The following is a 24,747-nucleotide window of genomic DNA, read 5'->3' as shown; positions in this document are numbered from 1 at the left end:
AACACAGTTTAAGGACAGTTCTGCCCTCGCATGTCAATGGGATCTTAACTATGTCCCTAGCCAGACCTAAAGCTTTGGGTAGTCCAAAACATTAGTATGATTCAGGAACACGGTTAAAGCCTCAGAACAGAGCTATGTTGGAACTGGGTTATAGGACAACGAGGCTGGATGCAGCTGGATTTGTGGCATAGAGACACCTTACTTTTGGGCTTAAATTCTGCTGACCTGCAGATGCACAAAGGTCTTTTCATGTAACAATTATAAAATGTGTCCCTTTCCCATTGTCCCAGTGAGAATGAAACAGCAGCAGCTCTGAAGTTTGGGTTTGGTTTATGCATCATTATCCTGAAAGCTGAAACACTCATTTGAAACCGCAGTTGCAAGGACTGCAGGGACAGGATGAGAGACTCTCCATTTACAGCACTGATCTCCACAGGGACTGACACGTTAGCACCCTGGAAGCGATGACTTTACAAGGGATGTTATTAACTTTAGCAGCACTGAGTGGGTTAATCGTGAATAGTAACTCTCTCTTCAACTCTTTCAAGGCCAAAGCCTCTGGACCCTGCCCTTACCAACCCAGGTCCTCCAGAAATGTTGGGTGCTGGCATAGTCCACCTTTGTGACATCATAAACAGAGTTCTGCTGAAAATTACCTCTTTTCCACTTCCAAACATTTTACCAATTTTTTTTTCAAAATTCTTTTGTGCATATGGGTGAGTTTGAACCATTGAACACAGTAACCTCCCACTCCATAATTACAGCACAAGTCTCACATCTGAACCAAACCCTCCAATCAGATCTCTTTCTCAGCTGCCTCTAGCCAGGGATGGGCTCTCTCTCTCTCTTTCTGGCTTCACATCCTGGGTGGGGTTTCTTTCCTCAAAAATTTGTTGCAGCAGTTTCACAAATTCTATGTACTTTAGTGGAACATGGAATGTCATTCCAATTCCTATTTGCCTTTGTCTCTATATGCATGACAGCACAGTTCTCCATGTTTCCATTACTAGGTTCATTTTGTCTCCAGAATCTGTAAGAAACATGTGTGAGATACATATTGGTATGAGTTTTAAGAGTTGAACAACTTCTAACAGGTGGGGATGAAAGAAGGGGGCAAATTAAACCCTTTAGTTAACCTCAAAGATTCTCCTACCAGGCTCTACACTGTTTCCTTAAAAGGGATTTATAGAATCTGCTCATGTTCCCCCAACAAATCTGCTCTTTACTAGACAAGAAGCACTTGTAGCTACAGTACAACCAGAGCTCCTTTGTCCTTCCCACAACCCTCACCCCTTTGCACGTCCATTACACCGTATGTTAACCTGTGGGACTAAGGAGAAGACAGTAATTGGTCTCCATCACAGGAGATACTCACGCTGCAGTCTCATTATATGGAGTCTGATCCACCCAGCGCCACTGGCCTTCCTGTGCCTGATCTGTCAGACCGATATAGTAACTCCTGTCTGAGATGGACGTAAAAATTCTCTTTGTCCAATCGAAAATGAAATCCTGAATAAAAATTACAAATTAATTGCCCACATTCAGTCATTGAGCTGACAGTAGTGGGCAGGAGTCCCTGTAGCACATGTGTGTGTGCTCAAGAGAGAGAGAAGGTGATGGCTGGGAAATCCCAGGACTGAATGCATAGGGAGACTGAATTCCCAGCTCACCTTCAATAGACCCCAAACTCCAGGAGCGGAGGGGGTCTTCTAAAGATCTGAATGCTCAGCTCCTCAAAGAGTCTAATCCCCAGAGAGTTACCTGCTCAGTTCCTGTGTTGATCACCACCAAGTGGGAGCCCATCCCTGTGCAGTTTGTCTCACTGTCACCCCAGTTCATGATGTCTAAAGAGCGGTAGTAGCAGCTGGACTGGAAGCGCTTCCAGCCCATGGGACAGCACGTCCAGACTCGCCCTGTGAGGGAAGAGAATAATAATGAGAGATGGAAAATCCCTACTAATCTGCATCTTTCTCATTCTCTGGAGACAATGCGGGATTGTTCCCTACAGTTTATTCCATCGGGCTTTGACTTCTCCAGTTCTGAGACTTTGTCCAGACTAGGCTAGAAGATGTGTTGTTAAACATGTTAGCTTAGATGGTCAATAAACCCAGTGTAGACTAACATGTGTTAGCTGACATCTAGAAAAAGGCAAAATGACTCAGTTAATGTTCAACCCCTTTCCCTGGGGAGACTCGTCAATAGTCTAAAAGGCCCTCAGAGGTAGGGAATGTTTCCTCAGCCCCATCCTGAAATTAGCTTCTTTCGCTCCCCTTTATCCCTCCCTCCTGTGATCACACTCAGCTAGCCCCTCCCTCTCCTTGTTGTTCTCATCCTGCCTGGACTTGTAGAACGTCACTATTTCTCCTCTTAGCCCTCACTCAGTCAATCTGTACAGACTTCATTTTGTTCCCATCCTCTCCCTCATACATCAGTCCCTCCGGCCCCCTGTTGATCAAGAGCTGGGTTAATCCCTCCCTCCCTCTCTCTCTTTCAGTGTCACTGACCTTTCACCTCAGCTCTCCCCAGGACACAATGCCACTCTGCAGAACTCTGGGGCAGGGCCTTATGCTCTTCACAGCCTCCAGTTCCCTTGAGTAGAGTGACTGGAAAACAAGAGAGGAAAAAAAGAGAATGGATCCAACTATACCCTCTTTCTCCCCTGCTTGGGTGCAACCTGATTTCTTCATCTCCTGGCCATGGACTGTCCCAATGTGGCTGCCCCTTTGTAAGCTTCCATTATTGTCACAAGTGCCAACAACCACCTCCCCTGGGACAATAGGGCAGCTCAGGTCTCTTCATATCTCTTCTGGTGGTGGGCACCAGTTATATTGATTGACTAGAATAAGCCAACCGATCTTGGTCAGTATGGCAAGAAAAGTGTCTGACCCCAAAGGGGAAAGATGAGGGTGAATGTGGCTAGGCAACAGGTTATTAATACTGGTACCCCTCATCCAAACAGTAGCAGATGTCAGAAAATCAGTGGAGTCTGGGTATTTTCTTGCTGTAACTTATTTATTGACACGACTCCTGAAACTGGTGTGGTCAGAAATGGCATTCAGGCAAATGCCTCTTTCAGAACTCTGAGGCCACACACCAATGCCTATTTGCCAGGAAGCAACTCTGCCCCTAGAATTGACTATAGTTAAAGAGATTAAAGCAGAGCGAAATCTCTTGCTTTTCCCCACAGCTCCCTGTGAAAGAACTGCCAAGGCTGGTGACATCACCGGGGTGTGTGGAGCTTCTTGGGAGTTGGTCAAGGTGATGTTGGAGAGTGGATCAAGAGAGAGATGTCTGGGAATAGTGACAGGGTTGTCAAGGGAACCATGAGTTGGAGGGTGTGGAAGGTCAGACAGAAGGTCTGGCTAGACTTGCCTGGAGAGCTGGGCTAACTCAGGAAGAATTTAACCTGAGGAGGGAACCTGAAGAGGCTGAAGGGAGCTGCTTGGTGTGTCTCAGAAGCTCCCCTCATAGGTAGATTGTGGTGGGCTCTGGAGGAGAGAGATTCCTCAGAGAGAGTGAGGGACTCCTTAAGCCCTCCCAGTAACCCAACAACAGGTGTTGGTGCTGAGCAGTGACACCAGACACGGACAGGTCACAGCACAATCTGCCTGTATATCTGTAAATAATTAAGAAGCCCAAGACAGACTTACACAGACAAGGTAAGATGAGTGGTTTCTGTGCATAAAACTTTTTCTTTAATGCTTTCAATTCCATGTTAGATTATATTTGTTTTTGTTCTTGATAAATAAGACACTTTATTTTTGCTAACTTTATCCTCTGGTCGACGGAAGTATAAAAGCTCACTGCAGAGCTCAGTTGACCTCTAGGGCCTGGTGGCTATCTGATATTGGCAACTCGTAATGAGGATGATATCCTCACTGAGGATAAGTGCCCTAGACAGGTTTAAAGATAAAGTAAAAAAAAATTATAAGAGATTAGAAATTACTTCTAGGAACTGGTGCCCCAGATGCAAAAGGCTCTGTATCTCATTCCCCCTGAGACATCCAGTCTGCCTGAACTGGAGCCAAATTGGAATCAGTATCCTGGAGCTGAAAGGCTGTGTATCCCTCCTCCAATCTGTTTGGGCCACCTGGACTCAGATTAGAACTGATGCCCTAGAGAGGAAGGGAAAGGCTCAGAACCCCATTCCTTGATCCCTCAACTCATCCAGTCTACATGACATAGAGTTGGATTAGAACTGGTGCTCTGATACGACTCTAGATATTTTCCCCTGATCCTTCTGAGCATCTCACCTCCTCCCACTGCCAAATCCTTCCCTCATATCCCAGACATACTTTTGTCAAGCGACCATATTGCTTGCTGCCCATTTCTAATCTTGTCCATCCACTCAGCCTTCCCCCTTTGCCAGCCAAACAAGGATTGTTCCCAACATTATATTCTTCAGGACTTTATCCGGGTCCAAACGTTTGGTCTCCCACCCTGTCCTCAAGGAGACTCTTCCACAGTCTAACAAACACCTCTGCTGGGAATTGTTTCCTGATTGTCCAGCAGGATATTTCCCTCTTTGCTTAATTTTATCCCCTTTATTCCCAGATCTCCTCTCTCTGGCATCCTCCTCAAACAATTCCTCTCCCTCTTGGATAATCAGCTAGGATATACTTACCAATGAGGGCAATGAGGAGAGAGACACACAGCAACAGCAACAGTGCTGAGACCAACCGCAGGAATCGCCAGGTGGGTTTCTGGGGTGCACTCTGTGGCGTGCTCTTCTCTGGAGGTACTAAAGGTAAAGAAACCCCTAGCCCCCAAAACAGTCAGTTCTGAGGACAGTAGCCCTGCCTGCTAGGTGTGAGCAGCTGAATGAAAAACTTTATGCAGCAACCAAATATCAACTCTTATTCAAGAGTTTACATGTTCTTAGTGACAGGACCAAATTAGAACTCTGGGTGAAGACCCCTCTGATGAAGCTCAAATTCCAAGCCAAACTCCCCAACTCCAGCCCCTATAATGAGCAAATATTCCCTTGACAGGTATTCGGGACTGAGGTTAATTGTTTTGAGGTGCATGGTGGATAGAAACTTGGCTAGACCATTGGGCTCAATGGGTAGTGATCAATGTCTCAATGTCTAGTTTCAGAGGGGTAGCCGTGTTAGTCTGGATGTTAGTCAATGTCTAGTTGGCAGCCAGTATCAAGCGGAGTACCCCAGGGGTCTGTCCTGGGTCCAGTTTTATTCAACATATTCATTAATGATCTGGATGATGGCATGGATTGCAGCCTCAGCAAGTTCATGGATGGCACTAAGTTCTGGGGAGTGTTAGAGACACTGGAGGGTAGGGATAGGGTCCAGAGTGACCTAGACAAATTGGAGGATTGGGCTAAAAGAAATCTGATGAGGTTCAACAAGGATAAGTGGAGAGTCCTGCACTTAGGACAGAAGAATCCCATGCATTGCTACAGGATGGGGACCTACTGACTAAGCGGCAGTTCTGAAGAAAAGGACCAGGGGATTACAGTGGACCAGAAGCTGGATATGAGTCAACAGTGTGCCCTTGTTGCCAAGAAGGCTAATGGCATATTGGGCTGCATTAGTAGGAGCATTGCCAGCAGATGAAGGGAAGTGATTATTCCCCTCTATTTGGCACTGGAGAGGCCACAGCTGGAGTATTGCATCCAGTTTTGGGCCCTCCACTACAAAAAGGATGTGGACAAAAAGGATAGAGTCCAGCAGAGGACACCAAAAATGATTAGGGGGCTGGGGCACTTGACTTATGAGGAGAGGCTGGGGGAACTGGGCTTATTTAGTCTGCAGATGAAAAGAGTGAGGAGGGATTTGATAGCAGTTTTCAGTTACCTGAAGTGGGGTTCCAAAGAGGATGGAGCTCAGCTGTTTTCAGTGGTGGCAGATGATAGAACAAGGAGCAATGGTCTCAAGTTGCAGTGGGGGAGATCTTGGTTGGATATTAGGAAAAACTATTTCTCTACGAGGGTGGTGAAGCACTGGAATGGGTTACCTAGGGAGGTGGTGGAATCTCCATCCTTAGAGGTCTTTAAGACCCGGCTTGACGAAGCCCTGGCTGGGATGATTTAGTTGGGGGTTGGTCCTGCTTGGAGCAGGATTTTTGAACTATATGACCTCCTGAGGTTTCTTTCAACCCTAGTCTATGATTCTATGGAGTTATGTGTTTGGGGGAGCTCTTCATGTCTCACCAGAGTATGCCCATGGCTGCCAAACTTCATGTAGCACTTTAAGATCTAAGTAAAAAGCACTTTTTAAGAGCTAGGTATTATTATGATCTCATATAATCTAAGTGAAGCTTTTTCTAGGGCATTCCCAGAGCATTCCACACTCCCCAGAGAATGTTTTATTGTTCTAACTTCTATTTCCTCCACATGCGTTTGGACCCAGTGCTTGGGGTGGGATAGGTGGTGCAGCAGCAGGTGAAATGAGGAGAGTGGGGAGGAGTGTGAAGAAGTGCAATGGAGACACATGAGAGGCTAGTCATGCTAACTAGTGTAGGCAGCTGTCCCTTGCACCACTATTCACTCCAGAGCAGACACTAGGCAGCCCAGGGTCATTAGGCAGTCTGGGAGCTTGAGAATCAGGGAGAACCACAGATGTGTCCAGCTGCCTCACAAAAGAATCCTTTCTAGATACAATACAGCTGAATCCCATCTCTTCCCTACTGCAGGGACACCACAGATATCAGGGCGGTGACAGAGGAGGGAGGGGAATGGGTCATGCACAGAGGGAAGGAGAGGAAAACACTCACTGAGGGACTGGGTGCTCCAGGTCCCAGTAAAGAGCACTGCAGGAACACAGGAGCATGGAGAATAGGGCTACGTCTATACTACCCGCCCAGGTCGGCGGGTAGCGTTCGACTTCTCGGAGTTCGATATATCGCATCTCATCTAGACGCGATATATCGAACTCCGAACGCGCTCCCCTCGACTCCAGAACTCCACCACCGCGAATGGCGGTGGCGGAGTCGACAGGGGAGCCGCGGACTTCGATCCCGCGGCGTCTGGATGGGTGAGTAGTTCGAACTAAGGTAGTTCGAGTACCTTAGTTCGACACCCGCCCCCCCCAGTGTAGACCAGGCCTAAGGGAGGGGACTAGGGGCAGCAACACTTATTGCAGAAGAAGAGTAAAGTAGCTGGAGTGCTAATATCTGGTGAAGGTCCCTTGAGAGGATGTAATAGTTTAAGTTTAGGTCTAGAGAGACTCAATTTTTTTTCCTTGTTCAGTTTGTAATTCTCAAGTCACCCAGTAGCAGCAGCAGACAGGGTAACAGAGTCAGAAGCAAGGCTCTTGGTAGTGCACTTTGCTGGGAAAGTATATATATTATTCCTAAAATACACTGTGAGTACACCGATAGTTACTGGAGTTGCTTGAAAATTGTTCATTGAAACTTTTTTTTTAAAATGGAAAACTGTGTTTTTGACAAAACAAAAATGTTCACGGGTAGTATCTGCTTTCATTTTCTGAGGAAAACAAAACAAAACATTTTCTCCTCAGCTTCCACTAGCTGTTATACTGTGCTCTTTAACTGGGGGCATGTGGTTGTGTCTATGCATGATCTTTGCAGGAGAGATCAGGAGGCCTCCTCCTCTGGGAGATTTTTAAATCCCTGAGTCCACTCCCTTCTGCCCCATTCCAAAGGTAAAACAGGCCACCCAGAGGATTCAGGGGGCTTGGGGCAAAGCAATTTCCATAAAAAAAGTTGTAATACTATAGAATACTATATTCTTGTGGACAGTGACATAGCCAGGTTCGAACGTCAGGGGGAGCAAACACATAAAAAAGGCACCACCCAACATATCAAATTAGTAATTACATCCACTCCCTCCCACTTCCTGCCCCCCTCAGAACCTCCAACTCCCCCCCCCACTCCTTGTCCCCTGACTGACCCCTCCTGGGACCCCTGTTCCTAACTGCCCCCGTAGAACCCTACCTGTCCCCTGACTGCCTTGACCCTTATCCACACCCCTGCCCCCAGACAGACTGCCAGGACTCCCACTCCTATCCGAACACTCTCCGCTCCCTGACAAGATCCCCAATATACACCAAGACACACCCCGTAATCCAAAGTGTGTGTGTGGGGTGGGGGTGTCGAGGGACCACACACAGCTCCTGCCATTGAGGGTACATGGGTAGTTGCTTCTGCCCTAGCACCTGGATTTAGTGTTTAGCCAGAAGCCTTTACAAGCGGGCAGAGGGATACTGCTATCAAAGGGAGTGCTTGATTTTAGAGTCTGATCCAAACAGACCTAGCAGAGAACACAACAATACTCCGCCTCTGCCATCCCAGCCCAGAGCCCATAAACAAGAGAGGAAGAGACATGCTTAATAAAGTGCATGGGGTGGAGAGGGGGTACAGACAAGGGATGGGGCATGGGGGAAAACTGCAGACGCAGAGAGGAGAAAGTGAGGAAGGAGGAGAAGCCGGGAGGCTGTCCCTCTCTGGAGGGAAGGCCTGGGGGAGGGGCATTCGGCTGCAGCATGTTAATAAGACCCTTGCAAACACAAGGGAAAGAAGCAGGGAAGGGATTGCAGAGGACAAGCGGGGCTACTCACTCAGTCTCCCCTGTGGGGCCCTGTGGCATTGGGTAGCAGGGCCCAGGAAATGAAAAATCTCTTAACCACACAGAATTGTTAACTGTTCCCAAATCCTTCTGTGCCATGGCTTAGAAGAGCTTAAGTTGTGAGATGCATGAACTTCCTCAATAAATATCTCTTGTGCGGTGCCTCGAGCAGGTTTGCATTGTATGACCCAGATGAAAAGCCAAGCAGAGAACGCTTGCAACTTTCCCAGTTCTTTCAGCAGCGTTTGGGGCCTTTAAATCACTCAGGCTGCATCTTCCAAATAAAATGCATTAATAATACAGCTCAGGCAAGCGGGCTGGGTGATAGTACTTCACACTGAAGGCTACTTTTATATGCTTGTTTTGCTGTTGGACAGAGGCCCAGACTTCCTCCCCTCTCGCCCCAACCATCCAACCCTCCCCCTGCTCCCTGCAGGGCCGGCTCCAGACCCCAGCGTGCCAAGCGCGCGCTTGGGGCGGCATTTTGCTGGCAGGGCGGCAGGCGGCTCCGGCAGACCTTCCGCAGTCATGCCTGCGGGAGATCCACCGGAGCCGCGGGACCAGCGGAACCTCCGCAGGCATGACTGCGGTAGGTCCGCCGGAGCCGCCTGCCGCCCTCCCAGCGCACCCTCCGCAGGCACGTCTGCAAGAGGTCCCCGGAGCCGCGGGACTGGCAGCGCACCCCCTGCGGCATGCCACCCTGCTTGGGGCAGCCAAATTCCTAGAGCCGCCCCTGGCTCCCTGACTGCCCCCCCGTGATTCCTCTCACCACCACGCAGCTCCAGCCACTGGCGGCCTCTGGAGCCCAACTTAAACACGCTGCCAGCACACAACCCCGCCCCCACAGCGTGCTGAGGAGGGGGGGGAGGTCTGGCTGCTGGAGGCCCAATGGGAGCGGCTCAATCAGGCCCCGGGGGCCAATCAGCAGCACCGCAGTCTGCAGGGGGAAGGGGAGCGGGGAAAAACCCCGGACCTTTCTACCCTCTTACAAATTCCTACTAAAGCCTCACTCTGGGGAAATGTGCTAAGTGGGGGAGCGGTGGCCCCCCTGTTCCCCTCCTGCTTGTGGGGGCCCCTGCAAGACCCGGGTCCTGGGGCAAATTGCCCCACTTGCGCCCCCCCCCCGCCCCCGGGCGGCCCTGTACCAGGTAAAATAGGGATTGTTCTGATGCATTTTTATGAGCCCTTTGGCTAAGTCACCTCTAGCAGGATCTACCTACCTTCATATCTATCACTGTGGCAGTATCTGAGTGGCTGACTTGGCAGTAGCCAAAAAGGAAGTAATTATCCATGAGCACTATAGCAGCAGCCAGCACTTTAGTCACACCCCTTATCGTCTAATCACTCACCCAAGTCATCTAGAGAGGCCCTGACTCTGTGAGAGACAACACTACAACAGCATGCAGCATTGGTGGATATTTCTACTGCTCTCTGAAAGCAATGTACTAGCTATGGCCAGTCCAGGGTCCCTTAGGCACCCCTCACATGACTGGCAGCAGTGTTTGAGCATGCCCTGGAACCTCCCAATGTTCACCTGCAAGAGCAGACTCATCAAACGTCTTTTGAACAGGACATGGGGGAATATTAACAGGAGCACGAGTGAGGGCAGGAGGAATATCTGAGTACAGTATATCCAAGCCTCAGTGACAGCACAGTGTTACTGAGTCAGTCACCCCAACTGTGCATGCACGTCTGGCTTCTGTGACTCATTTCCTGAAGAAGGCAAGAAAGGACCCCAAGCAGGTCCCTGTCAAGGCAGCTGAGGTTGGCAAATCTGAGGGCAGAGCTGAAAAGTCAGCTTGCAAATGTCCTTGACAGCACTGAATACATCTATATAACCCTGCCACATCGTGGGGTTGTGCATATGGTCTTGCAGCTGGGGATGGAGACCCACAGGGCAGAGCAATTTCTGTATCCAAATAAATATGGACCAGCCTGCATTTCCTCCCTATATTTTACCCCCCTTCTATTCCTGCTGATCCTCACAACCTTGTCATCTCACAGCTCCCTATATGTCCTTCCACACTCAGCTTTGTGCTTTCTCCCATGCAGCCCCTGACTTCTGGATTGTTTTCAGTCCACATCAGGTTCCTCTGTCTTCCTCTAGAAACCCCTCCTAACTTCTCCTCCTTTATGATTGTGCTACATGTTGCTGCTTCTGAAGTATTCTTCCTTACATTGCTGTTTGTTTTGTCTTCACCTGTACAGTGTTCAGAGCAGTGACCAGGCCTGTTAGGCTTTAAGGCCATTGGGGCAGGGAACATCTCTTATGCTTGTAAAGTACCTAGTAAATTTGCATCATTATATACAACATTTGTTAATAGCAATAACAATTTTCAATCTTTTTGATCATTAAATGTTAATTACTTTTCAGCAGAGTTAGGCATGAGGCACAAAACTGGATCCAGTTTCAGATCTCAGATACTTAAAGTCTCCAGGGATTTGGTCAAGCCCATCTCTTCTACTCAGCCTTTGTTTCCTTCTTCTCTCAGTTCTATTCTTCTCTAGAGCTGGGCAAAAAATTTTGGATGACAGTTTATTCCCCAAAAAATGCAGTTTCAGTCTAACAAAAACTATTGATTATTTTAATATATATATATATATATATATAGTCAGGGAGCTAGATTCAGAAGGGGACTTAGGTACCATTCACAAAACAGCCAGCAGAGGAAGTGCCCCCTTATAACCTTTGGATCAGTGGTTAGGGCACTCACCCTGGGACATGGAAGACCCATATCTGACTTGCTGTTTGAGAACAGGGAGTTGAACCCAGCCCCTCCCTCTCCTAACCATCCGGCTAGTCAGGGATGGGTGTCTCACTTACCCCTGTTAAAACTGTTTCAGTTTGTATAAAGATGTTGTGACAGTGTACTCCATAAGGCTTTATGGAGTGGGGGTGCTCATAAATGTATGATATAACTGGAATAGGGTTTTGCTGCATATGCCATGTAACATATCTATGTAAAGGTTATATTCATCCTAGTTGTATGTAGGCACCATTTGTGTGCTCAAAGTTATGAACATTGGCTGTATAATTGCTTGATTTCTAAGTAGCCTTAGTTAAAACATTTGGTCACTCCTTGGGAAAGGAATGTGCTCAATCAGAAAGCATTTAATAGACAAAAGTGCTTGGAAGACTCCAATCCACATAAGAACATAAGAAAGGCCGTACCGGGTCAGACCAAAGGTCCATCTAGCCCAGTATCTGTCTACCGACAGTGGCCAATGCCAGGTGCCCCAGAGGGAGTGAACCTAACAGGCAATGATCAAGTGATCTCTCTCTCCTGCCATCCATCTCCATCCTCTGACGAACAGAGGCTAGGGACACCATTCTTACCCATTCTGGCTAATAGCCATTTATGGACTTAGCCACCATGAATTTATCCAGTCCCCTTTTAAACATTGTTATAGTCCTAGCCTTCACAACCTCCTCAGGTAAGGAGTTCCACAAGTTGACTGTGCGCTGCGTGAAGAAGAACTTCCTTTTATTTGTTTTAAACCTGCTGCCTATTAATTTCATTTGGTGACCCCTAGTTCTTGTATTATGGGAATAAGTAAATAACTTTTCCTTATCCACTTTCTCAACATCACTCATGATTTTATATACCTCTATCATGTCCCCCCTTAGTCTTCTCTTTTCCAAGCTGAAGAGTCCTAGCCTCTTTAATCTTTCCTCGTATGGGACCCTCTCTAAACCCCTAATCATTTTAGTTGCCCTTTTCTGAACCTTTTCTAGTGCTAGAATATCTTTTTGAGGTGAGGAGACCACATCTGTACACAGTATTCGAGATGTGGGCATACCATGGATTTATATAAGGGCAATAATATATTCTCAGTCTTATTCTCTATCCCCTTTTTAATGATTCCTAACATCCTGTTTGCTTTTTTGACCGCCTCTGCACACTGCGTGGACATCTTCAGAGAACTATCCACGATGACGCCAAGATCTTTTTCCTGACTCGTTATAGCTAAATTAGCCCCCATCATGTTGTATGTATAGTTGGGGTTATTTTTTCCAATGTGCATTACTTTACATTTATCCACATTAAATTTCATTTGCCATTTTGTTGCCCAATCACTTAGTTTTGTGAGATCTTTTTGAAGTTCTTCACAATCTGCTTTGGTCTTAACTATCTTGAGAAGTTTAGTATCATCTGCAAACTTGGCCACCTCACTGTTTCCCCTTTCTCCAGATCATTTATGAATAAATTGAATAGGATTGGTCCGAGGACTGACCCTTGGGGAACATCACTAGTTACCCCTCTCCATTCTGAGAATTTACCATTAATTCCTACCCTTTGTTCCCTGTCCTTTAACCAGTTCTCAATCCATGAAAGGACCTTCCCTTTTATCCCATGACAGCTTAATTTACGTAACAGCCTTTGGTGAGGGACCTTGTCAAAGGCTTTCTGGAAATCCAAGAAGTCTACCTGAGAACATTCAAGGTAGCATGTGGGTAATGGCTGCTCTCTGCAAGTCCTGAGTCATGCATGGGCAGGTAACTTGCCCATGTGATTCCAAATCTCCATTTTGTGACTGGATTCTACACAGGGTGAGGAGGGGGGTCTCCACCCACAAGAGAGAGTCTATTTAAATCCCTGGGAGACCCTTCCAGGTGGTCTTCAGCTGGCTAAAGAAGGAGCCTCACCACCGCCACCCCCCCTCACCCAGGATACTTAAAGGAAACTGGGACAAAGGACAGTAACTATAGGGAGTGTGAGTGATTGCTGGACCCAGGCTAAAAGGAGATTAGCCTGTAAAAGGGAGCATTCTGGAACTGGTGAGGATCTTATCTGTATCTAGTTTGATTAGACATAGATTTGCACATTTTATTTTATTTTGCTGGGTAACTTACTTTGTTCTGTCTGTTACTACTTGGAACCACTTAAATCCTACTTTCTGTATTTAATAAAATCACTTTTTACTTATTAGTTAACTCAGAGTATGTATTAATACCTGGGGGAGCAAACAACTGTGCATATCTCTCTATCAGTGTTATAGAGGGTGAACAATTCAAGCTTTATACAGGGTAAAACGTATTTATTTGGGTTTAGACCCCATTGGGAGTTGGGCATCTGGGTGCTAAAGACAAGCACACTTCTGTGAGCTGTTTTCAGGTAAACCTGCAGCTTTGGGGCCGGTAATTCAGACTCTGGGTCTTTGATGAAGTAGACAAGAGTGTCTGGCTCGGCAAGACAGGGTGCTGGAGTCCTGAGCTGGCAGGGAAAACAGGGATAGAAGTAGTCTTGGCACATCGGTTAGCAGCTTCCAAGGGGGTTCCTGTGATCCAACCCATCACAGTGGCGTAGTCGAGCAGGGTCTGTGCACAGCTGATTGCTTTAAGGTACTGGTAGTGATTTTAGGTGAGTTTTAGGTGTGGTGGCTGGAGAACAGACAAAGTGGTTACCGGTTTGTTATTTTCTGTTTGCTTATTTCGGGAAAGGGAAGTAGGGACAGAAAAGGAAGCGAAATAAATAAGATTGAAGGTCAGAAGAAGCTAAAACTGCACTGGTTGCAAATTTTCCAGAAAGGCTGAACACTGGGCACTGTGAAAGTCTCTGTTAACTAAGCATCCCCTGAGCTGAGTGCATCTCAGTTTCAGTGAACTGCAGAGGGGTGTGGCCCAGCACAAGAAAGCAGGAAAATGAGTAGTAGTGATGCCACTAATAGACTAAAGCTGGCCAAACTGGAAGCAAAAGAGAAAGAAAATGAACATAAGAGACGGCTAGAACTAAAACAATTAGAAATTAGTATTTTGGAGGCAGAAAATGCAAGGGAAGAAGCTGCCCACAAGAGGGCTATGGAGGCCCAGAGGGAGGCCCAAAAACATGAACTGGCTGTAATGGAGCTGAGGAGACAAAACCTTCCACCTGCTGGCTCCAATTCCCCAAAAAGCCATAAATGGGAGCGACTATGTCCACAGTATAACGAGTCCAGCAATATCACCGAGTATTTCATCACCTTTGAGAGACTGTGCACCCTCCATGCCATCCCTGAAGATCAGAAGATGACCACATTGATAGCAAAATTGATTGGTAGAGCTCTGGACATATTCAATAAGATGCCTATTGATGATGCTTCAAACTATGGTAAATTTAAGGAACTGGTCTTGAAACAGTTTCAGGTTACACCTGAAATCTACAGGGTTAAATTCAGGAGTCTTAAGAGGGGATCTGGATTAAGTAATGTGGCTTATGCCAATGAAATGAGAGATTTGGTAGATAAATGGGTGCGGGGGAAAGGCATTACAAGCTTTGAAGGGATGTGTGATCTGGTTACTCAGGAACACTTCCTGAATGTGTGTAGTGATGAGGTAAAACAGTATTTGTGGGACAAAAAGGTAAATGCAGTGGGTGAATTAGCTGGGTATGCAGACTCTTATGAGCAAGCACAAGCTGCAATCAAACAAACCACTGACAGAGGGGTACAGGGTTGGGGGAAAGCAGAATCACCGTTTTACCCCTGGGTCTGGGAAAAAAGAGGCTGGGCAGTCACCTCCCCATTCCCCTGGTACTCGTCCTAAATCTCCTGTGCAAGCAGAGGAGCCCAGGAGGTGCTATCATTGTGAGTCCACTGAGCACCTGAGGAGTAAGTGTCCCTTGCTGAGCGGAAACAGGCAACAAGTAACACATGAAGCTGCAGCTTCTCAGAGCCAGGCTGTGGCCTCTTTTCACACAGGATTTGTAAAGTTTGCTTCCACACAACCAAGCAATGAGCATATGCATGCTGTTAAAATTAATGGTGCAGTGCTTCGGGGTTTAAGGGACAAGGGTGCTGAGATTTCTGTGGTCCGGAGGGACCTGACTGAGGAAAAGGATTTGTTGCCAGGTAAAATGGCAGAATTACAGCTGGTAGGGGGTTACAAAGTCCTTGCACCTTTAGCTAAAGTACACATGCAAACTCAGGATTTGCAGGCTGAACTGACTGTTGCAACGGTGGCACACAATTTTGCACCATTTCTACTGGGGAATGAGTTCTTTAATGTGGCAAAATCTATCCCAGGGTTGGTTAGCAGTGAGAAGGAGTCTTGTGCTAAAAGCCCCGGAGTGGGGTGTGAGGCCACATGGACTGCTGGTGGAATAGGAGGGTGTTTCTTGAATTCCTCTGCAGCAGTAAAGGATACAGCTTCGGGGGCAGGGCTGGTTGTAGCCAGTTCTTGTAGCCCTGGGGCTCAAGAGAAGCTCCAGAGGGAGGGGCTGGACAAAACCAACTCCTGTCCCGTAATCATCTCCCCGGGGGAGGGGGATGAACCACCTTGTAACAGGGCCACCCCAGCTGCTGACTGCCAGGAAGTTGCAGGTCAGCAGGGGGCAGGGCCTGCCCGGGGGTGCACACAGGCATGTCCCCCAAAGGTGGAAGTTGGGGTCCTGGGGACGCTGCGGCGGGAACAGGCCCCAAGGACCCTATAGCTGGGTGCCAGCCCAACCTGAGCGAAAGGGGGGGAATTTTGCTGGCCAGTGAGAGGTCTCTCATAGCTGGTAGCTGTGAGCCCACAGCTGGAGCAGGGTCACCTTCCCTTTTGGGGGACACAAGAGTGTCTGACCCAGAGGGGAGCCCAGAGAGGGAAGCCCAGATGAAAGGTATGGGGGGGCCAGAGAGTCCACCCACCTTTTGTAGGGATGGACTTTCCCAGGAAGAGGGTGAAAAGTCTGCATTTAAGCTGTAACTAGTACTTATGACAGGGACTTGAACTTAGGGCTTCCCCTTGCCAGGGGAGTGCCTTCACAATGGGGCGATCATGTATTCTAGGGGTAGAGTTCTTTCAGCCTCTCCTGCAGAAACTTTTCCTCTTTGTGAAAAATACACAGTCATTAGACCAGACTGAGAAAATGACTCTACAGCTTAGTGGTTAGGGTAATCATGAGGGGATGTAACCAAGGTTCAAATGCCTGTCGTAGAGTGGGAAATTGAATCTGAGTTTCCCATCTCTCAGGTGAGTGATCTAAGACCTAGGCTGAAGGAGGGGGCACCACCAACTCCACCTGTTTTATGCACCTAGCCCTTTAAAAAATGCCCCGAAACACAACATTTAGCTCAACCTGATAGGGACTTCTGTCGACTTTTACAATTTGCTGAAAATTTAAAAAAAGTTTGGATTCAGTTTGACCCAAACTGATTTTTTTTCAGATCTGCCAGTGAACCAAAAAAAACACCTGAGTTATTCACTCAATTCAATTCTGCACCCGATCCGGGCAGATTCCATGCCCCTGCAGTCAATGCTGGCTCTCATGATGGGTACAGAGGACAGGCAGCCATCATGAAATCTCTGCTCTGAGTTCTTCTCCCTGCCTGCCCCTGAGATACTGTGGGTCCTGTCCGTACTCTGGAAAAGACCTGACAACAGTATGTTTAGTTGCTCTCGCTGCCCCTCTTCTAGGCAACGTAATGTTCCCTGGGCCCCTGAATCTTTTAGCTACCAACATCTTGGTGGGTACAGACTTCAATACAATATGTCCTCCTTGTGGGCTCTCCTAATTCTATTGCTGGTACGACCCCATCCATTATCCTTCACATTTTAACCTTGCTCCGAGCTGTTCCAGCCACACACACCCCAGGTGTGTCCCTAGAGATCCCCCTCTCTGTATCTCAGCCCTTTGTCTCTATGTGGATATTCAAGTGGGGTTCTGAAACAGGGCCGTCCTTAGCCATAGGCAGAACAGGCAGCCGCCTAGGGCACCACTAGGTCTGGGGGCACCCTCTGCCGGGATCCCGGACAGCTGGGAAGCAGTGGAGCATATAAGAGCAGGCTGCTGGGTCCTAGAGAGAGTAGAATGCAGCACAGTCTGAGGGAGGGAACTGGCTGCTGGGGTCTCTGGGAAGGGGAGGGGGTAGGAGTTGGGGAAGGAGCTCACCTGTGAGTGTAACTCTTTCCCCCTGGCTGAGGTGAGGTGAGGCGAGCTCTGCGGCTCTGGAACCAGTATCCTTGTCCCCCATAACATCCATTCTTCTCCCCCCCTGCCCCATGGAGCACCCCCTCCTTTCTCCCTCCTCCCCAGGAGCATCCCTCTCTCTCTCCTCCCTCCCCTCCGTCAGGGCTGGGCTGGGTGAGGTGCTGGGGGGTAGGTGGGGGGGAGGCTGGTTGCCTGCCTGCTGAGGAATGAAAGTGAAAGTAACTCACTTCCTCGGCAGTGAGCCAGGATTGGAATGTCACACAGGGCTGGGCTGGGGTTAGCCAGATGTGTGAAAAATCAGGACAGGGGGTTGGGGTAGGGTGAGTAGATATCCCTATTTTATAGGGCCAGTCCCAATTTTGGGGTCTTTTTCTTATATAGGCTCCTTTTACCCCCACCCCCCACCCCCTGTCCTGATTTTTCACACTTGCTGTCTGGTCACTCTAGGTGGGGGTAATTGGTGCCTATATAAGACAAAGCCCCAAATATCGGGACTGGCCCTATAAAATCAGGGCATCTGGATCTGGTCACCCTAGCTGGGGAGCGCTTCTCCCCCGGGCTGGCAGCTGCACAGGGCAGGATGAGCTGCTGTGGCTCCATGGGTGCCCTGTCCCTGAGATCAGATGCTGTGCTAATTTCACCATGGATTTTGGGGTCTACTGCAGCTGTTGGACCAGCAGGCTGGGGGGTGAGCCAAGCATGAAAGCAGTGCTGTGTTGCCATTTAGATTGTCATTTAACAACTTGGTTTGCCAAAAATTCTTGCTAACAATCCTGAATCCAATTTCAATATTTTTTAAAAAAAAAATCAATATCTTAGCCAAAAACAGAAAATTAAGTTGTTGACAATTATTAGTGACAGGTTTGGTTTGAGGCAGGGAGTGGGCCAGTTTTCATCAGAGAAACAAAAAATGTTGACTGACTTTCCTATAGCCTGTTACTCCTGATAAGAGCCCTTCAACAACTGTAATATGCTCATCTCCTTGCTAGTGTATAAAGCAGGGGTCGGCAACCTACGGCACACATGCCAAAGGTGGCAGGTGAGCTGATTTTTGATGGCACGCAGCGGCAGGCTGAGCGGCTCAGCCCATCACTGCTCTGGGGTTCCGGCTGCTGCCCTATTGTCAGCTGGGATACCGGACGCCGGCCCCACTCAGCACCTGCTGCTGGTCTGGGGACCCCCAAGGAACCCCAGGCTGGCAGCGGGCTGAGCAGGACGGCTGAACCACTCAACCTGCTGTCAGCCTGGGGTTCCATTCATTCAGCCGGCAGCGGGCTGAGTGGGCTGGTGGCGGGCTGAGCAGGGCCGGTGGGGGGTTGAGTGGCTCAATCTGCTGCCAGTCTGGGGTGCCGGCAGCACTCAGCCTACTGCTACTCCGGAGTTCTGGCTGCCGGCCCCTTGCCAGTCAGGAGCCCAGCCGCCGACCCCACTCTGCCTCCTGCCAGCCTGGGTGAGCAGAATCCCAGGCTGGTAGCGGGCTGAGGGGGGTTGGCGGCCGGGATCCTGGCTGGCAGGAGTTGGTGGTCAGAACCCCAGACCAGCAGCGGGCTGAGCAGGGCCTGGGATCCTTGTCTAGGGTTCCAGCCACCAGTCCCGCTCAGCCCGCACCCGGTCTGGGGTTTCATTTACTCAGCTGGCAGTGGCCTGAGCAGGACCGGTGGCCAGGACCTCAGCTAATACCAATAGTTTATTTATATAATATAGACATAGAGAGAGACCTTCTACAAACGTTAAAATGTATTACTGGCACGAGAAACCTTAAATTACAGTGAACTTGGCACACCACTTCTGAAAGGTTGCCGACCCCTGGTATAGACTGACCATATGTTGTACTAAGATTCTCCTGCTTTTTTTTTTTTCCTGTGAGTCAGTATAGCTTTTGCCAGCCCAGAAGTTGGGCAGCCAATGTTTTACGTTTTCACAATGTTTTCTCCAACTTTCATAAAGTAAATACATAGTTAATATGAGTTAAAAAGGCCAGGGACACTTCCTTGTGAAGAATCTATACAGCAGATCATGCTAGAGCTGTGAAAATGTCAGTTTTTGATGGAACTTTAGAGACAGTGATTTATCATGTATTTTATCATGTGAATGTGCTGCTATTGCTAATGTCTTTCTAAACAAAAATAAGGCACAATAGGACTTCTGTAACATTTCTGTGCTACCTTAATCTAGATGAGATGATTCTGTGCTGACTTCATTTTGGTCTCTTTGTGCTTTACCTAGCAGTAAAACTAGGGTTATATTTTCCCACTGTTTGGAAACCCAGCTTATTAAACTGATTTTGCAGCCAAAAAAGCCAGAAAGATTGCTTTTAATTAAAAACAATTCTTTGTTTCAATACCTCTTCATATAAATTTCCAATAAAATGTGACAAATTAAAAAAAATATATTATTTGCATCATTCTGTCAAATCAGAATTTTTTCTATAGTGCTACTTCTTTAGTGCTAGTGCATCAGCATTACATTGTGCTTAATTAAGTTAAACTGGTTTTAATAATGTGAATGTGGCAAGTTTTCCAATACTGTATGCTTATATTTATGTTGCTAAGAGCAGATCAGGCACAGGGGCACCAGTTTAATAATCTCGCCTAGGGCACCAGAAATCCTAAGGACTGCCCTGTTCTGAAATGCCCTAACCTCTAATGCCCTCAGTGCATCTCCTCTGGAGATTTCCCTCCCTGTATCTCTTTCATAGAATCTCAGGGTTGGAAGGGACCTCAGGAGGTCATTTAGTCCAACCCCCTGCTCAAAGCAGGACCAACACCAACTAAATCATCCCAGCCAGGGCTTTGTCAAGCCTGACCTTAAAAACCTCTAAGGAAGGAGATTCCACCACCTCCCTAGGTAACCCATTCCAGTGCTTCACCACCCTCCTAGTGAAAAAGTTTTTTCTAATATCCAACCTAAAAAAAGATCAGATCCATAACTTTTTTCTTGATCCCCTGTACCCTAGAAATTTCCCTTATCACTGTCCAGGTATTGGCAAAAATCTCATCTATACCACCATTATCTAAAGGTCAGATGGCAGCCAGTGGCCTACAGGGGAAAGGCTCTAACAAGCAACTTCCTGATTCCCCTGAGCCAGACTCTGCCCCTAGCCTAGGGCTAGATGGGAAACAGTGCCACAAAAGTGAAAGTCTCCATAGCCCATTCCCCTAAATAGTCTGTAGTTTACCTTTGGTCTTTGCAGGTGGTGGTGGTGCATTCTTGAACTTTACTTCAGCGTACGTAATCTCTGAAGCCATTTGGAGATTGTTGCCGACCCCTCTTCTTTATATATTTATATTGTTATTGCATTTAGAATTGATCTTTTAATTCCCTAGAGCCACAGGCCAGTCATGGAGTCCTTTCCATCTGGAGTGTCTGCCACCCCTTCTCCCACTTGTCAGAAGAGGAGAGACAGGGAGAGGAAAGCCCCTTAGATGAGCTGGGAGGTGCTGGAGATGGAGATATATCCCAGACAGCTCTTGGACCTCGTCACTCAGAAAATCAGCCTGGGCTTTTCTCTTCATAGGTTTATGTTAAATGAAAAACAGGAACCTAGTGACTGAGAGAGAAGTTGCATCCTCCACTGCTAATAAACATACACAGGCAGTCATCTCCCAGCCAGTAGGGTTTCATTTCTGTCTTTATGCAGTGGTGGTGATCTACAGCTAGGTGCTCAGATACCACAGACTATGTTCTGACAGGAAAACGCAGGATACACACCTTACTGCACTCAAAACCACCTTCACCAAACAAGGACACTCCATAGAGAAGTGGACAGTATTGCCAACCTCAAATGTTCAAAAATCATGTTAGGCTTTAAAATTATGAGTTTATGTAAAAATAATAGATGTGATGTTCTTTTTATTTGCCTTCTGCTTTTTGAGCCTTTAGGGTGGGGTGTGTGTGTATGTGTGTGATATTTTGAAGCTTTCTCCACAGTCATGAGGGCTAGAAAAATTACTTTTTCTTTAAGAATGAAGGCTGAAATTATCACATAGCCACTTGACTCCAGGAGCTGGGTGTGACAGGTTCGGTCACAGAAATTCATTCAAGACTGGCACTAGATGTGTTGGGATGCCATTGAGAACAACCCCCTCTGCCAGAGAAGGCTTCCCTCCACTCCTGTCTTGCTGAGTAAGACATTCCAGTCAACTACAACACAGACCAAGAGGTTGGGCCACACAAGACTTTCCCAGCACCCAGTATTCAGTCTTTCAGGGAGCCTAAGCCCCAGATAAATCCATTTTTTCTCTGTATAAGGCTTATACAGGGTAAACTCATAAATTGTTCACCCTCTATAACACTGATAGAGAGATATGCACAGCTGTTTGCTTCCCCAGGTATTAATTAATTACTCTGGGTTAATTAATAAGCAAAAGTGATTGTATTAAGTATAAAAAGTAGGATTTAAGTGGTTCCAAGTAATAATAGACAGAACAAAGTAAGTTACCAAGCAAAATAAAACAAAAGTCATCCTTATCCGTCTTTGACAGACAGTCCACTGGAGCAGTTACCCACAGAGTGATGCTGCTGGTTAGATAGTTGCTGTGTCCTTCTTCCCATCTTTCTGTGACTCTGCCAGTTGTCTACCTACTGCCAGTCCTGCTCATGGGGGCCCCTCCCCACACCATTCTACACACTCCAGGACATTCTGCAGGGAATCCTGGGAATGTGGCTAGAAGATGGGCAGCTGATGGTCATTTTGTCACTGACCATGGGGTCATCATGACCAAAGTAATTATTGATGAGCACTAGAGCAGCAGCCAGCCCCTTATCTTCTAATCACTCACCTAAGTCATCTAGAGAGACCTGACTCTGAGAGACAACACTGCAACAGCATGCAACATTGGTGGATATTTCTACTGCTCTCTGAAAGCAATTTACTAGCTATGGCCAGTCCAGGGTCCCTTAGGCACCCCTCACATGACTGGCATGTTTGAACATGCCCTGGAACCTCCCAGTGTTCACCTGGCACCAGCTGAGTGAGCAAAACCAAACTCTTCAAATGAGTACAAATGAGTACAGTACATCTGAGCCTCAATGACAGCACAGTGTCACTGAGTCAGTCACCCCAACTGTGCATGCACGTCTGGCTTCTGTGACTCATTTCCTGAAGCAGGCAAGAAAGGAGCCCAAGCAGGTCCCTGTCAAGGCAGCTGAGGTTGGCAAATCTGAGGGCAGAGCTGCAAAATCCGCTTGCAAATGTCCTTGACAGCACTGAATACATCTACATAACCCAGCTGGATCTTAGTGTTGTGCACAAGGCCCTGAAGCTTGGCATGGAGACCCACAGACCAATTTCTATATACTGTACAAAGGAATACGGGCCAGCCTGCATTTCCTCTCTATGGTACCCCTGGTCTTCCTGCTGATCCTCTCAAACCTGTCTCCTTACTGCTCCTTTTGTTTCCTTCCCCCCATTCTCAGCCTTTTTGTCTTCTCTCATGCTGCTCCTGATGTGTGTAATTTTCTCCCTGTCCTAATTTATTAAGTGACCCCTCTCCTTAAAATCCACTTCATTCCTCCCTGGCTTCTCTTCCTGAGTGATTGCTCCACAGGCTTCCATTGCTGAATGACAGGGTTCTTTGCCTTGCTTGTTTTGTCTTGTCTAACTTAGATTGCACGCTGTTGCGGGCAGTGAACATGAATGTTAGCCTGTAAGATGTTCAGGGTAGGAAGCTTGTCTATTTGTAAAGTGCCTCATAAATTTACAGCAATAAATGTGATTGTTAATAGCAATAACAACGAGGACTCCTTGTGGCACCTTAAAGACTAACAAATGTATTTGGGCATAAGCTTTCATGGGCTATAACCCACTCCATCAGATGCATGGAGTGAAAAATACAGTAGGCATGTGTCACAAAGTGTGGGGTTTTCTTGGGGTTTTCTGTGTTTTCCAGTGGTTTGCATGCACAGAGGGTGGGACTCAGTGTCCCCGGGTGTTACTGGTTTAACGAGGTGAGGGGAGAGGGAGTTTGTTGTTACAGAGGACCAGCTCGGGACCCCTGGAGGATGGAGACCCCAGCAACTGGTGACCTGGTCACCCGGAGACCCGGCTCAGGAGACACAGCTGGTTCTGGCCAGTGGGAGGACAATGGGCTGCGAAGAGAGGACCCCGGTGACCTGACCAGCCGGTTCCAGCCAGAGGGGCCAGAGGAGGGCTGAGAGGAGAGGAGACCCAGGCCTTCCTGTTTACGACCCTGTTTATCTGGAGAGAAGACAGAGGAGGGGCTTGGGGCCCGAGATATCGGAGGCCCAGCTGGGAAGCAGGGGGGCTCTGGGCTGGAGAGGGGGAGCAGGCAGAGCCCACCTGGCTGCAGGGGGACTGGGATATGCTGTGCTGAGGGAGGCCAGGCCTGAGGCCCTGAGAGTTTCCTCTGCTGTGTTCAACTCTCAATAAACCCTCCTGTTTTATGCTGGCTGAGAGTCACTCCGGTCTAGAGAGCAGGGTTGCATCAACCCCTTCGGGGGGGGGGGGGGGGTTAGGAGGCCCGGGGGTTCCAGAGCGTGTGGACTCCCTGAGGGGGCCCACGGTGAGAAACAGGACTGCTAAGGCTCAGAGAGGTGTGGCTCCGGGAGGTGGAGGGGCCTGACCCCAAGAGAGAGTGGACCTCAGAGAAGGGCTGTCGCACTGAAAGGGGCACCCCCCGCGGACTGCACAGGGCCATGAGTGGCACGATCTGTGAGTCCGTGACAGCGTGTATAAATATACAGCACATGAAAAGATAGGAGTTGCCTTACCAAGTTGGGGGTCGGTGCTAATGAGGCCAATTCAATCAGGGTGGATGTGGCCCATTCCCAACAGTTGACAAGAAGGGGTGAATAGAGGGAAAATTACTTTTTGTAGTGACCCAGTCACTCCCAGTGTTTATTCAGGTCTAATTTAATGGTGTCACGTTTGCAAACTAATTCCAGCTCAGCAGATTCGCATTGAAGTCTGTTTCTGAAGTTTTTTTTGTTGAAGAATGGCCATTTTTAAGTCTGTAATTGAGTGTCCAGGGAGATTGAAGTGCTCTCCTACTGGTATTTGAATGTTACAATTTTTGATGTCTGATTTGTATCCATTTATTCTTTTGGTAGAGACTGTCCAGTTTGGCCAATGTACATGGCAGAGGGGCATTGCTGGCACATGATGGCATATATCACATTGGTAGATGTGCAGGTGAACGAGCCCCTGATGGTGTGGCTATAGCTATAGTGATAGCAATAGTAATTCTTAATGTCTGTGGGGCTTCTAAGTATTTGTCAGTAGAGATAAGCATGAGACACAAAATTTGGATCCAGTTCCAGATTTCAGATACTACTTCCCCTTAAAATCTC

The 24,747-nt window shown here is 47.8% G+C and overlaps 1 protein-coding gene across 2 annotated transcripts; it reads right to left on the bottom strand.

The window, feature by feature from the left end:
• Positions 1-329: 329 nt before the first annotated feature.
• LOC120381977 (C-type lectin domain family 4 member D-like) lies at positions 330-20,910 on the bottom strand. Of its 2 annotated transcripts, none has more exons than XM_039500148.1 (6): positions 20,615-20,910; positions 4,625-4,759; positions 2,505-2,603; positions 1,762-1,913; positions 1,376-1,509; positions 330-1,030 (listed from the first exon to the last, which is right to left on the bottom strand). In XM_039500148.1, exons 1-6 carry the CDS (start codon positions 20,682-20,684, stop codon positions 883-885), a joined length of 738 nt encoding a protein of 245 aa, XP_039356082.1. In that variant the 5' UTR covers positions 20,685-20,910; the 3' UTR covers positions 330-882. The 2 variants fall into 2 exon arrangements, with proteins under 2 accessions (XP_039356082.1, XP_039356084.1); XM_039500150.1 differs by having other exon boundaries at positions 4,625-4,741.
• Positions 20,911-24,747: the final 3,837 nt, after the last annotated feature.

The sequence above is a fragment of the Mauremys reevesii genome, linkage group 1 (assembly GCF_016161935.1).
Source record: "Mauremys reevesii isolate NIE-2019 linkage group 1, ASM1616193v1, whole genome shotgun sequence".
Taxonomy (NCBI): Eukaryota; Metazoa; Chordata; order Testudines; family Geoemydidae; genus Mauremys; species Mauremys reevesii.
This window is presented reverse-complemented; position numbering and strand designations above follow the sequence as displayed.

Coding starts and splice junctions, on each gene's coding strand:
- LOC120381977 (XM_039500148.1), bottom strand. CDS start 20,684: ATGGCTTCAGAGATTACGTACGCTGAAGTAAAGTTCAAGAATGCACCA. Junction 1,914..2,504: donor GGGGAGAGCTGAGGTGAAAG/GTCAGTGACACT, acceptor CTTCCCTCACAG/GGCGAGTCTGGACGTGCTGT. Junction 1,031..1,375: donor CCATATAATGAGACTGCAGC/GTGAGTATCTCC, acceptor TGTTTCTTACAG/ATTCTGGAGACAAAATGAAC.